The sequence below is a fragment of the Caretta caretta genome, chromosome 2 (assembly GCF_965140235.1).
Source record: "Caretta caretta isolate rCarCar2 chromosome 2, rCarCar1.hap1, whole genome shotgun sequence".
NCBI classification, from domain to species: Eukaryota; Metazoa; Chordata; order Testudines; family Cheloniidae; genus Caretta; species Caretta caretta.
In genome coordinates this window covers 30,248,985-30,263,764 of record NC_134207.1, presented here as the reverse complement: position 1 = coordinate 30,263,764, position 14,780 = coordinate 30,248,985, and the positions used below count along the sequence as shown (strand labels likewise).

At 39.0% G+C, this 14,780-nt stretch overlaps 1 protein-coding gene across 3 annotated transcripts in view; it reads right to left on the bottom strand.

The window, feature by feature from the left end:
* CSMD3 (CUB and Sushi multiple domains 3) overlaps window positions 1-14,780 on the bottom strand; it is a 1,179,008-nt gene that overhangs the window by 164,651 nt on the left and 999,577 nt on the right. For all 3 annotated transcript variants that reach the window (XM_048841517.2, XM_048841518.2, XM_048841519.2), the window contains 3 exons: window positions 13,973-14,161; window positions 9,980-10,157; window positions 892-1,037 (listed from right to left, as the gene is read on the bottom strand). In XM_048841517.2, coding sequence (XP_048697474.2) covers window positions 892-1,037; window positions 9,980-10,157; window positions 13,973-14,161 — 513 coding nt within the window. The remainder of the gene's footprint in view (window positions 1-891; window positions 1,038-9,979; window positions 10,158-13,972; window positions 14,162-14,780) is intronic.

Sequence of the window (14,780 nt, the reverse complement as noted above, 5' to 3'; positions counted from 1 at the left end):
ATCACTCATTTAACAGGGTGCCAAGATCCATGCTTCTAGGTGAAGTTAGCTTGGATCTGGGTGAAAGAATCTGGCTCTTAACTACAATACCAGTATTAACACAGATTAATTTATTATAAGTAAAATTGATCTTCGAAACAGAAACTCTGAGAAGGAAAAAGAAATAGAAGTGCACTGCAACTTCTAGCAAGCAGTAATTCTGAGATCGGTTGTTTATCATGATAGGAAATTAATGTCCCTTAGAAACCAGACACAAGACTTAGGGTCTGTATGAGGGTATAGGAACCGCCCTCATCCTTTCCTGATTTCTAGAAGGTCTTAGAGATTCCTGGTACCAAGATGTGCACTCCCAAGAGGCACATTCTTGGTGGAGAAGTAAATTTTTGTAAATTCCATAAAAATTCAGACATACTGCTATGAAAACATATTCCCTTATGTTTCAAAATTAAAAAAAAATATACATGCAAAGGATTTGGCGCCCTCTAGGTCAATGCGGGTCCAGGTCTCCATTGATTCTTCTCACATCAAAAGGATGGATAAACCCATGCAATTGAATGTAGTTTGTTATCACTGGCAGCACCGGTGTAACTGCACTGATCACACACAATTTAAAACAAAACTTGAATTCTGGACTCCACCTTTTAAAGCAATGTAAGCCATAAAGAGATACGTATGTCTAACCTGAACTGGATGTTAGTTTTTGGAAAGTTCACTGGTTCTTTTTGCTTGTCTATTAATAGTGGTAAACATTCAGTGATTAACAAAAAATAAACTACCGGTAATTGTTCCAAAGGACTTAACATTTATTTTAGTAATAGTAAGTTAAAATATTTTCCCTTAAGCTTCAACTATATAATCATCAATAAAAATAGCTAAATGTATTGAACTTACCATGATAACTTAGCACAAAGAAACCACTTGTTGTGAAGTCACTGTGGAACTTGATGAGAATCTGGTTTGAAGTACTGTAGACAGACTCCAAGGCAGTGTTGCCACTAAACTGGCCAATCTGAGGAGAACTTTGGTCTGGCCCATCCCTAAAAGAAAAAAAAATCAAAAGAAAAATAATATTAAGGGTAGGTTTCACCATTAATTTTAGGTAAATGCAATGCTGAGGGATTATGTGGTATTTTTGCTGGTGGGTAATTTTTTCTAGGTGTAATACAGTATACAGTATTTTTTGCCTGTCCCAAAATGGGCATATATTTAAATTTTCTAAAAAAAAAAAAATATTGTAAAGGTTTAGATTATTCCTTGCATTTAAAATAAAACAGGAATATTAATGCTCTGAATGCTCCTTTGAGGAGGAAATGTGTAACTTGAATGGTAAGGTGGAAAATGCCCATGACAGAAGATGCTTTAGGGTGCTTCAGAATTTCTGAATATAAGTTTCTCCACTTACTACCTATTGGAATAAATGCTCTATTTTCTCCCTGGGTTTGGGTGGTACTTTTTTGCTTGAAACACTCTCACTTTTATATAGCCAAAATGACAAATATGGACATTAGATTCATAGGCCATACTGTTGTTGCCTCCCATCAATTTCTAGCAGTATTACAGAAGAGGAACCACACATTTTCTGTTGATTCATAGACTCATAGAACTATAGGGTTAGAAGGGACCACAAGGGCCATTGAGCCTAATCCTCTGCTAGATGTATCCAAACCATCCAAGACAGATGGCTATCCAGTCTCCTTTTGAAAACGTCCAGTGAAGGAGCTTCCACAACTTCTCTAGGCAGTCTGTTCCATTGTTTGACTGTTCTTACCGTTAGGAAGTTTTTCCTGAGATTTAATCTAAATCTGCCGTGCTATAGTTTGAAGCCATTGCCTCTTCCCCTGCCCTCTGTGGCAAGATAGAACTTTTCTCCATCTTTTTTATGGCAGCCTTTCCAGTATTAAAAGCCTGCTATCCTGTCGCCCTTAGTCTCCTCTTTCCAAACTAAACATACTAAACATCCTTCAGCCTTTGCTCATATGACTTGCATCTCATCCCTTTGATCATCTTTGCTGCTCACCTCTGGATCCTTTCCAGGTTCTCTACATCCTTTCTATGCATTGGTGACCAAAATTGGATGCAGTACATCAGCTGAAGCCTAACTAGCATGGAGTAGAGTGGTACTTTCATCTCCCTTGACTTTGTTAATATAACCCAAAATTCTATTTACCTTTTTTGCAACAGCATCTTGACTCATGTTGAGTTTGTGATCCACCTCAACTCCCAGATCCTTCTCAGCCATGCTGCTGCGAAGCCAGTTATCTCCCTGATTCTGTATTTATGCATTTGATATTTTTCCCCAAAGCGAAGCACTTTACATTTGTCTTTACTGAATTTCATTTTGTTGTTTATAGTCCAATTCTCCAATTTCACAACATCTCTTTGAATTTTAGTAAAAAGATAAGGCATACTTGTGGCACCTTAGAGACTAAATATTTTATTAGAGCATAAGCTTTCGTGAGCTACAGCTCACTTCATCGGATGCATACAGTGGAAAATATAGTCGGGAGATTTTATATACACAGAGAACATGAAACAATGGGTGTTACCGTACAGACTGTTACAAGAGTGATCAGGAAAGGTGAGCTATTACCAGAAGGAGAGCGGGGGTGGGGCGGGGGAGGGAACCTTTTGTAGTGATAATCAAGGTGGGCCATTCCCAGCACTTTACAAGAACAGTAGGAGGGGAAATAAACAAGGGGAAATAGTTTTACTTTGTGTAATGACACATCCACTCCCAGTCTTTATTCAAGCCTAAGTTAATTGTATCCAGTTTGCAAATTAATTCCAATTCAACAGTCTGTCCTTGGAGTCTGTTTTTGAAGATTTTTTGCTAAAGAATTGCCACTTTAAGGTCTGTAATCGAGTGACCAAAGAGAAGTGTTCTCCGACTGGTTTTTGAATGTTATAATTCTTGACATCTGATTTGCGTCCATTTATTCTTTTGCGTAGAGACTGTCCAGTTTGGCCAATGTACATGGCAGAGGGGCACTGCTGGCACATGATGGCATATATCACATTGGTAGATGTGCAGGTGAACGAGCCTCTGATAGTGTGGCTGATGTTATTAGGCCCTGTGATGGTGTCCCCTGAATAGATATGTGAGCACAGTTGGCAACGGGCTTTGTTGCAAGGATAGGTTCCTGGGTTAGTGGTTCTGTTGTGTGGTATGTGGTTGCTGGTGGCTTCAGGTTGGGGGGCTGTCTGTAGGCAAGGATTGGCCTGTCTCCCAAGATTTGTGAGAGTGTTGGGTCATCCTTCAGGATAGGTTGTATATCCTTGATGATGCGTTGGAGAGGTTTTAGTTGGGGGCTGAAGGTGATGGCTAGTGGTGTTCTGTTATTTTCTTTTATTGGGCCTGTCCTGTAGTAGGTAACTTCTGGTTACTCTTCTGGCTCTGTCAATCTGTTTCTTCTCTTCAGCAGGTGGGTACTGTAGTTGTAAGAATGCTTGATAGAGATCTTGTAGGTGTTTGTCTCTGTCTGAGGGATTGGAGCAAATGCGGTTGTATCGTAGAGCTTGGCTGTAGACAATGGATCGTGTGGTGTGGATGAAAGCTGGAGGCATGTAGGTAAGCATAGTGGTTAGTAGGTTTCTGGTATAGGGTGCTGTTTATGTGACCATCGCTTATTAGCACCGTAGTGTCCAGGAAGTGGATCTCCTGTGTGGACTGGTCCAGGCTGAGGTTGATGGTGGGATGGAAATTGTTGAAATCATGGTGGAATTCCTCACGAGCTTCTTTTCCATGGGTCCAGATGATGAAGATGTCATCAATGTAGCGTGAGTAGAGTAGGGGAATTAGGGGACGAGAGCTGAGGAAGCGTTGTTCTAAGTCAGCCATAAAAATGTTGGCATACTGTGGGGCCATGCGGGTACCCATAGCAGTGCCGCTGATTTGAAGGTATACATTGTCCCCAAATGTGAAATAGTTATGGGTCAGGACAAAGTCACAAAGTTCAGCCACCAGGTTTGCCGTGACATTATCGGGGATACTGTTCCTGATGGCTTGTAGTCCATCTCTGTGTGGAATGTTGGTGTAGAGGGCTTCTACATCCATCGTGGCTAGGATGGTGTTTTCAGGAAGATCACCGATGGATTGTAGTTTCCTCAGGAAGTCAGTGGTGTCTCGAAGACAGCTGGGAGTGCTGGTAGCGTAGGGCCTGAGGAGGGAGTCTACATAGCCAGACAATCCTGCTGTCAGGGTCCCAATGCCTGAGATGATGGGGCATCCATAATTTCCAGGTTTATGGATCTTGGGTAGCAGATAGAATACCCCTGGTCAGAGTTCTAGGGGTGTGCGGATTTGTTCTTGTGCTTTTTCAGGGAGTTTCTTGAGCAAATGGTGTAGTTTCTTTTGGTAACCCTCAGTGGGATCAGAGGCTAATGGCTTGTAGAAAGTGGTGTTGGAAAGCTGCCTAGCAGCCTCTTGTTCATATTCCGACCTATTCATGATGACGACAGCACCTCCTTTGTCAGCCTTTTTGATTTTAGCTATCTTCCAAAGTGTTTGTAAAACCTTCTAGCTTTGAGTCATCTACAAATTTGATCAGTATGCTCTCTATTCCCACATCCAGGTGATTAATAAAGATGTTAAATAAAACCGGACCCAAAACAGATGCCTGTGGAACCCCATTAGAGACCTCCTTCCAGTCAGACATCATTCCATTAATAGTTACTCTTTTTTTTTAATGTTAGTTCTGCTGATCCTGAATTTCTCCAGCTTACTTATGAGAATGACATGTGGAACTATGTCAAAAGCCTTCCTAAAGAACAGGTATATTTTGTCCCCGGCATTCCCCCAATCCACCAAACCAATTACCTAATTAAAGAAGGAAAACAAGTTAGTTTGGCCTGATTCAGGCATTTCTGGATGAATTGAATAATGTACCACATTTAGTGTATATAAAAACTTAAGGTGAAATCCTAGCCTCAATGCAGTCAAAGGCAAAACTCCTATTGACATAAATGGGATCAGAATTTCACCCTAAAACTGTATCTGAACTACTATACATGTAAATGTTACTGACATTTATTATTCTGAGGGCCAGTTTTTTAAAGGAGCTTCAGATGACAGCATTTCAATATCTAACAATTGAATTTGTGGGCAGAATTAGATGTCAAAGTTATTTCTACCTAAACCTAAGTATGGGCATAAAAATATAGGGCATTTAAACTGGCTCATTTAATCATTAATGTAAACAGCTTCCTAGTTTTTAATGAATTTTCTTGTTTTTGCTGCAGTTTTAATGTTGGGTAACAAAGGTTCTCACTGAAAAGAAAGTGTTTAAAGATAAAGATACATAATTAATTATGGCATATGCACAATTTCACGTTTTTCTTATAATATTTCCTTCAAGATTCTTAAACAAAAAGGGGTGCTTAATAGAAATTATTGTTCTCTGTTCCAATGTTTAAATAATAGCTACTTTAGAGCAGTTCATGGTCTGCATCATGTAACTATTTATTTCAAAATGTCTTGTTCTTTCTGCATTGTTGAAATTATGGATCTTTGTTTTGTGCATCTTTGTTTCATGACTAGCCAAGCAATTCATCTGGAAATAGGCAGGCTAGTAGAAACCTGAAATTTATTGGTTGAGTTGAATAATAAAGATTAGAAATGGGAAAAACCTGGCAGGACATCCAGTCCACCCTCTGAAATGTGCAAGATAGTTCCTAATGACTATTCATTTGTGCTTTGTTCAGCCTGACTTTGAATATCTTTAGTGATGAATCTCCCATAACTGACCTCAGCAGACTATATCATATTTTAACTCTATTTCATATTCTAGTTCTATTACCATGCCTTCACCCATCCAAGCTATTGAACTCAGTCTTTTCATGATATGACTATTTCTTTATCTTGGATTTATCAATAACATTATTTTATACTTGATTTGATACTATATTTGATACTCTTAAAACTCTACATAGGCTAGTGACAAATTGAAACCATTACCTCCCCAGTCCTTGATGAGCTACCTGGCTCAGTAGTTAATTCATGTCAAGATTCATATCAACTGGCACTAGAGCTGTGTGGAAGACAGAAATTCCATATTGTGGAGAATTTTGAAATTTCAAATTCTGGCTTCATTCCATATCAGAATAAAATACAAAAAATTCAAAATTCACCGCAAAACATTTTGTTCTGAAAATGTCAAAACAAGACATTTCAACATTGTTGGATTTTTTGCCTTCCATTTTTCTCAGAACAATTTTTTAGTAAAACTGACATGATTTTTTGAAGAATTTAAATTTTGATAAGAACTGAATTTTCCAAAAGAAAACTGTTCACTCAGTTTTTCTGACCAGCTCCAAGCAGCACATTCTTCACAATGTCAGATTTTTTTAATTACATCACTTTAGTGTAATTATTTATTTATATAACAACAAATACAGTATGCTAGATAGTTTAGTTACATGGTCCCTGCCCTAAAGACTTAACAATTTCAAGACAACATAAAAATGGAGTGAAAGGAAAGCAATGAGGAGTATAATCATAACAATGTAATGAGCACTGAGGTTTACTTTTATTATTGCTTTTGAGGGCCTTGGGAGGCTGTTTGGAAATAAATTTAAGGAGAGACAATGAGGAGGAGGCAGGGTGAACTAGGTCATGGAGGAAACTGCAGGTACATGAGGTCACATTGCAGGAGGCATGTAGGGGACAGTGAGAGGAAGACTAGATGAGGTTGGTAATTATGCAGTTTGGGCAGAGTTAAAAGTGTGAGGGATGAGCGAGAGGAGACAAGAAAGTAAAGACAAGCAGAATTAAAGTTATTGAGGGCTGTGAAGCCCGGGACAAGCACCATAAATTTGATGCAGAAGGTGACTGGGAGAAAGTAAAAGAATTCCAAGAGCACCAGAACATCTAAGAGCAGCAGGCAGGGGAGACAATGTTTTCGGTGGCATGTTGGAAAGAATGAAGGAAGCAGCAAGATGAAAGTCTGGGCTACAAGGAAGAAAGAGTTTGCAGTCGTCAAGATGGGAAATGATTAGGACCTCACATGACAATGAACAGGAATAGTAATGGACAGGTATATGGGAGATTATTGTATATGCATGGCTATGATTAAAATTTCCGCCAAATTTCCATTTACATTTATCCAAGATATATATCTTGGTGTAACAGAACTGGCAAACGAACAATGGATGGAGATATCATAGTAATGAATTAGTCCAGATAATCCCGTTAACTGTTCTATAGAATCCATAATTTAAGTATCTCACGCTGCAGAGCATTTTAATTGAAATACACGTAAGCAAGCTTTAGACCAATCAATCACCACAGAAGTGTCTAAAGCATACAATGATGCCTGTGCCCACATGATTATTTATGTTTCCTCCTACGGCACTCTGTGGCAAGTGTCTTTGAGTATCTGTCTCACTGGGCGCACCCTAGGTTCAGTTCTGTTTTAACTAAGAGGCTCAGCTATAGTTGACCTGTTGACCCAAATCCTATGTTGTGTGTTTTTGGAGCTGTGTCGGTCCCAGGATATTAGAGAGACAAGGTGGGTAAGGTAGTATCTTTTTTTAGACCAACTTTTTTGGTGAGTCAGTCAAGCTTTCAAACTACACAGAGCTCTTCAACAGGTATGGAAAAGGTACTTGAGTGGTCCCTATGTACTAACTACATATGCTAAACTATTTGTTCAATTTTGTCTTTAGCTGTGACATTCTTAGTATCTTTCCCAGACTCAAAGAAGAGTTCTGTGTAGTTCAAAACTTGTTTCTCTCAATAACTAAAGCTAGACCAATCAAAGATATTACCTCACCCAACTTGTCTGTCCAACTCCTATATTTTACTTACAACTATATCAAGAATATAGTCTCTTTTTTATATGCTCTAGAACTGATGATTCCACAAAGCAACCATGTAAAATGCTAAGAAATTGCTTCTCTAAATCTTTTCCTGATATGAAATTAGAACAGTTCATATGTGCATAGTTGAACTTGCCAGTTATTACACTTTTATTAAACAGAGTTACCTCTTTGATCTTTGTCAGCACTGTGCACTCAATATCCTTTTCTTGATCAAGAGATTGCTCGCATAAATTTAGGAGAATATTTTTATTCTCATGACATGGGATGTACACCAACATCCTTCACAATGACAGCATCAGTGCCTGTCTCAAATATCTACAAGACAATGGACAACACTCTGAGATCCACCCCAAATACACTGCCAATCTCATCTATTTCATCATCATCCATACTCATTTTACATTCAACAACAAACCTTGGGAAAAGCCATGGGTAAATAGATGGCTCAATATGCCACCATCTTCATGAGCCACCGTGAGGAAGAATTTCTGGGTAAATGCATAACAAAAACAACGATATGCCAGAGATACATCAATGATATTTTCATCCTCTGGACAGACTACCTAAACTCTCTCTTAGATTTCCACCACAACTTCAGCAATAATTATCCTTCCATTAAATTTTCTCGAGAACACTCCCACACCAGCATCAGTTTCCCGGACATCACAATCAGCTTCAGCAATAGAACCCTGCAGACAACTATACACAAGAAACCCACGGATCACCACACATATCTTCACAGATCCAGTAATCACCCCGAACACAATAAGAAATCTGTTATCTATAGCCAGGCACTCTGATATCACAGAATATGCTTTGAGGAGAAAGTCCAGGATATACACCTTAATTCACCAAACAAGCCAACTCCAACAAAGTAGCAGACTGCATCTCGGAATGGGCCACCCAAGTCCTCTGAAAGAACCTGCTTCAACAAAGAAATGAACCCCCCTCTGACTGCACACCCCTAGTTGTCACCTACCACCCCACACTGGAACCCACATGGACAACCATTAAACAATTTCAACCCACACTTGTAACCCATACTGAAAGGAATCTTTCCTGAATCCCCTATTTTGATATTCAAAGAATCCCTCAACCTTGCCAGCTCATAGTCAGAAGCAAGCTCCACATAGACCAGGACATACCAACAATATGCAGCACCAGTCCCTGCCATAATAGATGCAAAACCTGCAGACATATCTCCACTGCTATGATGATCAACATTCCCAACCACACACCATTAAATGCTCCAGTCACAGCTATTTGGAAAAAAAAATGGGACAATCACTATGCTCTCAAATGAACTCATACAAACTAAACCATCATTTCACTTGTGGGTGAACACTTTTCAAAAAGCGATTGCTCTATATCCGATCTACCACTCCTCTTTCTCAAAGGAAATCTGCACAACAATGTCCATAGATGAGCCTGAGAGGTTAAATTCATAACTTTGCTAGACAGTAAAAATCATGGACTGAATAGAGAAACTGGATTGGTGGCTTATTACAACAATCTATAACCCACTAACTTGCCCATCCCCTGCTTTTTTCTTCTTTCTCCCCTGTGACTGGAGAGGTGTTAACTGGTCACTTCACCTTGAATGGTTCCTGGACACACATGTTAACTTCTTATGCTTAAAAATCTATTCCATCTTTTATTTACCTGTGACACTCTGAGTACATTTCCCAGGTCTTATGAAGAACTCTGTTTAAGTTTGAAAGCTTGTCTCTCACATCAGCAGAAGTTGGTCCAATAAAAGATATTACCTCATTCACCTTGTGCTCTAATGGGTGAAGTCAATATTCAGTGAGAGTCCTCTTTACATGTTCTGCTTTATAACTTGACTAAACTCTCCAAACAAGTAAAATATCAAACTACTGATCCTATACCACTGATGCCAGTGGTATAGGACATTGACTTCAATGGGAACAGGATTGCCTTCATTCATCAAGTTTATTTTATCCCTATTTAGGTACTTCATGAAAGAAAATATAATATGCCCATTTTATCATTGGTCTAGTCTTTCAAATCCATCATTGTCAGTAAATAGAATCAGTCATTAAGCAGAAATCTGTGACACATAACCAAAATGTTACTTTTAATTTCTGACTTGTTACACTCTCACATATAGTAGAATAAATCAATAATTGTGCCTACTTACCATACAGTTATGAAATCATATATTGGCTCTGTTTGAAGAACAGTAAAATTGATGTAGATTCCATTACCAGGTGGTACTCGGACAAGCCAAAAGCAGTCCTGAAAGTTTGGGTACTCATCAGGGTATCCAGGAGAATATATGGTGCCATTCATTGCAGTTATATTTCCTCCACAGAGAGCTTAAAAACAAATACACACAAAAAACAACAACAAACACATGTATTTTCACTGCAGGAGCACTCAATAACTTTTGCATTCTTTCTAGATGGTGTGAAATTCTTATTTGTGAATACATTGAACATGTGCATAGTTGAACTGTGTTATGGAAAACTAAAGTAGGTCAGCTGTATATGGGAAACGAAAAAGCTATTGAGCTTTTACAAACAGCAAGAGGCCCAACCCTGAAGTCCTTACTCAGTTGAATCTCCCAGAAAAAAAATAAATAAAAAGAACATGGTAGTTCTGACTAAGAGAAGGCTTGAAGACTGGCTCCCAAAATCCATTTTTAGATAATAGGCTAAATTCTACCTGACCACGTGTGGATGCACAAGATGAGGAAAACAGTTCAATGACTTTCTTCTTTGTTGCCCTGTGTAGAGGCCAGGGACAGTTACATTGGGAGTGCAGGAATTGCTCTCGCATAGTGTCCTTGGGGTGTAGCAAGACAAAATGCATTGGGGGTGATGATGGATAGATGGAACTGACTTGGTGTGAGTGTGGAGGGAGAGAAAGTATGCAGTGCAGAACAAGAAGGAAAGCAATTTTGCATTTCCCAAGAGTGGTTCTGGCTAAGTAAGCAAGAATTCTTCCTACAGTTTCCTGAAGAAGTGTGCCCTCTCAATCCTTCATCCAGTGCACTTATGGCTCTAAAGTTTTTAGTTATATATATGCATTACATAATAATATCTAAGGCAGACTGCTGAACTCATGATTTTCCCCTCATACTTTTTCTCTCTAATTTTTCCTATTTCTCTATGGACAACATTGAGGGATTAGGGCATAGAATCCAAAGAAGGAACAAATAACGATCAGGCCAAATCCTGGGAAACAGAGAAAAGCCCACATAAATGTGCTTTATTCAGAGTAAATTTCCTGAAGAATACTAGGGCTGAGGCAAAGAATCAGTAGCCCCAAATCATGCTTAAGGGCCTTCAAACTCAATGTGACCAGCTGTGACAGGTTATGGAGGAGTGTAACACTATTGTCTTAAGGTGATAGCTATGTGTATGAATTTAATTGCTATGCCCTGAATATGCCCACATCATCCTTAGTGGTGCAGTATGGAGACTTTCAGCATTCTACTTGGCATGCAGGGCTATACGGAGATCTATGTTTATCTTCTCCACAGCCAAGCAAGCCACACATTGCATTTCTGCTGCTTTTATATTTAATGTGTCCACAGAGACAAGCAAATGATTTGGGACAATTTCTTAACTATGCTAGGATGAAGACCAACAACTGGAATTTATTAGGGCTTTATCAGAATCAAATATCTTAGAAAATCAGAATCTCAAAGAAATGACAGTGAATTATTTTTTCTCCTCTTTTGGCATGGAAGCAAAAATGATTAAAAAAATCTGTATATTGAGATCTGATTCAGGCTGTTTGACTCAAGGAGGCAGGCATTATTTGATAAGTCATATTGTTAGGATATAGATATTCAGGTCTGTCTGTAAAGGCCTATACTCTAAGAATTTAGGTGTATTTCTTATCACTTGGCCAGTTATAGAGATATAAAAGAAAGAATCAAAATCACTGTCTCCCGGTGTAAGGTCCTTCTCTTACTGTGACAGTCTGAGGCCCTGTGCTTAGGCTATGGCCTTTGGCTAAGCAGCAGAGGCAGCCATAAGCTGGGAAGCGACCGGTCACATCCTCACATTCCAACCTAGTCACACTGAAATAAGGTGCTATTGGGCTGTTAGGAATACAATCCTGTCCTGATAATGCCTATCACCTCCAGAGAAAGGGAAGTGCCAAAAGATGTAAAAGGAAACTTAGTTTGATAGCATCCTGTCTGGCAAGAACTCACTTATCAGTAGCTGGGATGTGAAATCCTCACTTCTGTATTGTTTTGTCATTATAGTTCCCACTTTGCTATTGTTTGTCTGTATAATCTCTGTGTGGTTCTGTGATTGTTTCTGTCTGCTGTATAATTAATTTTGCTGGGTGTAAACTAATTAAGGTGGTGGGATATAATTGGTTACATAATCATGTTACAATGTTAGGATTGGTTAGTTAAATTTCAGTAAAATGATTGGTTAAGGTATAGCTAAGCAGAACTCAAGTTTTACTATGTAGTCTGCAGTCAATCAGGAAGTGTGTGGGTGTGTGGGTGGGAAATGGGAACAGGGAATGGGGGTGGGGAAATTGGAATCATGTTTACCTAAAGGGGGAAATGGGAACAGGGACACAGGTAAGCCTCTGTGGTGTCAGAGCTAGGAAGGGGGACACTAAGGAAGGAAACTGGAATCATGCTTGCTGGAAGTTCACCCCAATAAACATTGAATTGTTTGCACCTTAGGACTTCGGGTATTGTTGCTCTCTGTTCATGTGAGAAGGACCAGGGAAGTAAGTGGGTGAAGGAATAAGCCCCCTAACACATACATTTATAGTATGTTAAAACAAATATATTACATTAAATATTGTTAAAAAAATTTAAAAAATATTCTCCTCTCCAGTTAAGCATACAAGAAAAACAAAACAAAAAATACCAACTTGATTTTCATGCTTTGGAGAACTTTAATCTGAAACAACAACAAATGCAGGTAGAAGATACCTAATTATCTTTAAAAAAGCAATCACGACATAGCAAAATTATTAACACATTTACTTAATAAAGATATTACTTCAGATGCTTGCACAAAAAATGAACAGATGCAATTCCTCTGCAAGTTGAGCCATCTTGCCATTCCCTCGTTATCTAGTACATTAGATCATAACCACTGCCAATTAGGTTGACCACCCATCTGCGTCCCTTCCTAACGATTACAGGAAATGCCAGACTCTGCCTGTAAAGAAGATCACTAAACAGCTACATCCACTCGGCAAACAGCTAGCTCACATGGGACCAAAACAGACAAACACCAGGACTTCAACAACACAATCTGTGGTCAATAAGTTTTTTTTTTTTCCTCATTATCTTATTGCCAACTAGTCACCCAACCTGATCTGCATCACAGAAACCTAGCTGACACAGTCGGTCTGGTGTCCTTTTACCTGGTCTCCTCAGGAAACTTTTTTCACCACAGAAATAGATGCAGAAATACCTTCTGTAAGCAGCATAGCCATTCTATTTCCTTCTGGGCTCAAATGCAGGAAAAGCTCCCTCAAATCAAAATCCTTTGCAGCTGCTCACTTCATATGTGAGCCCACAAGTAAAGCTAACATGGATATACTTCTAGCTCTACATCCTCAAATTCCAAACAATTTAAGTGGCACGGCAAAATAAACATGCAAACAGAGCTAACCAGAGGAGGAAAATTCTGTTTTGCAACAACTTTTAAGGTTTCTTAATTTATTTATTTTTCTGTTGCAGAAAGATAACAAAACCATGTGTATGTCTGACTCAGGTTCAAATCCCTGATTAGCCTTATTCAGAGCAGAGTTTTTCATTCCAAATCAAGCAGAGCAGGGACTTAACCCTAGGTTTTACAAATCCCATCCCAGTAATCTAGCCACCTAGTTATGGACTTTTTCCAACAAAATTTTGTGTAAACTGATAAATCTCCATGAAATATTTTGGTTTTGACAAAACAGCCCAATTCCAACCAGCTCTTCTCTCAGACTGCTTTCTGTCTAAGAAAAACACAGGACTCTACCAACTGAGCTGAAAGAGAAATCTTAAGGAGCTGTCTGTGGCAGTAGTAATAAGTAAAGTAAGGCTTTTCAGTACAGCCTGTAGACAGACAACAAATTATTAAACAGTAAGAGAGCTCTGATTTGATGAAGTAAAGGGAAGGGGAATATGGATGGCATATCTTTACACAATACATACCTTCACACCTGGGGAGAGGATGGTTCCAATTACGACTGACTCCATGTAGACAAGTCAGTGCTGAATTTCCAATTAAGGTGTACCCAGGAAAACACTCAAATGAAATTGTTTGTCCTACAGTAAAGTCATTTCCAATAACAAAACCATTACGGAATGGCCGGGGGTCAGGACAGCTTTGCAACTGATAAGCTGAAATAAATAATAATATTTTTTTAAAAATAGTTCTAAAATGTAATATCAGTTCTGATCTGTATTTTAATGCTTTAGTATTAGAAGCTTTACATTTAGGGTGACAAAAGGAAACTCCTTGCTCTTCTTTCATATTTCACCAAAGGAAGAAGAATATAAAGCCTTGCAGTCATTTAGTCACTTTATGACACAGCAATAATCAAAGACCATCTGATCTGCATAGGGGAGAATGGTGCCGCTATACCCCGGCCAGGGCGGTAGGAAGTAACCATGCAACACCATCAGGAGCTCATTCATTCACACAGGAAGCAGTCACTGCTACATGCCTTGAGGTGTTCACTGACCTCTCCTTTTTGCTGGTATGTGCAAAAAAGCAACAGTATACCATGGCTTTAAATATTTTGGAGTGTATTGCCCCTACCTATGCACTAATGGGAGATATTCTTGCACTTTGGAAAGCACAAGAACTGCAGTTTTGTCCAGCTCCTGTTCAGAAGGAGAAGAGAGTGACAGAATATGCTCCTTATGCCCTCTCCCCATGAACCTATGCAAAGTCAGGCCACTCCTGGTTCTGTCGATGACTACTAACTGCAGCCCAAAGCATTACATATGCTGAAAG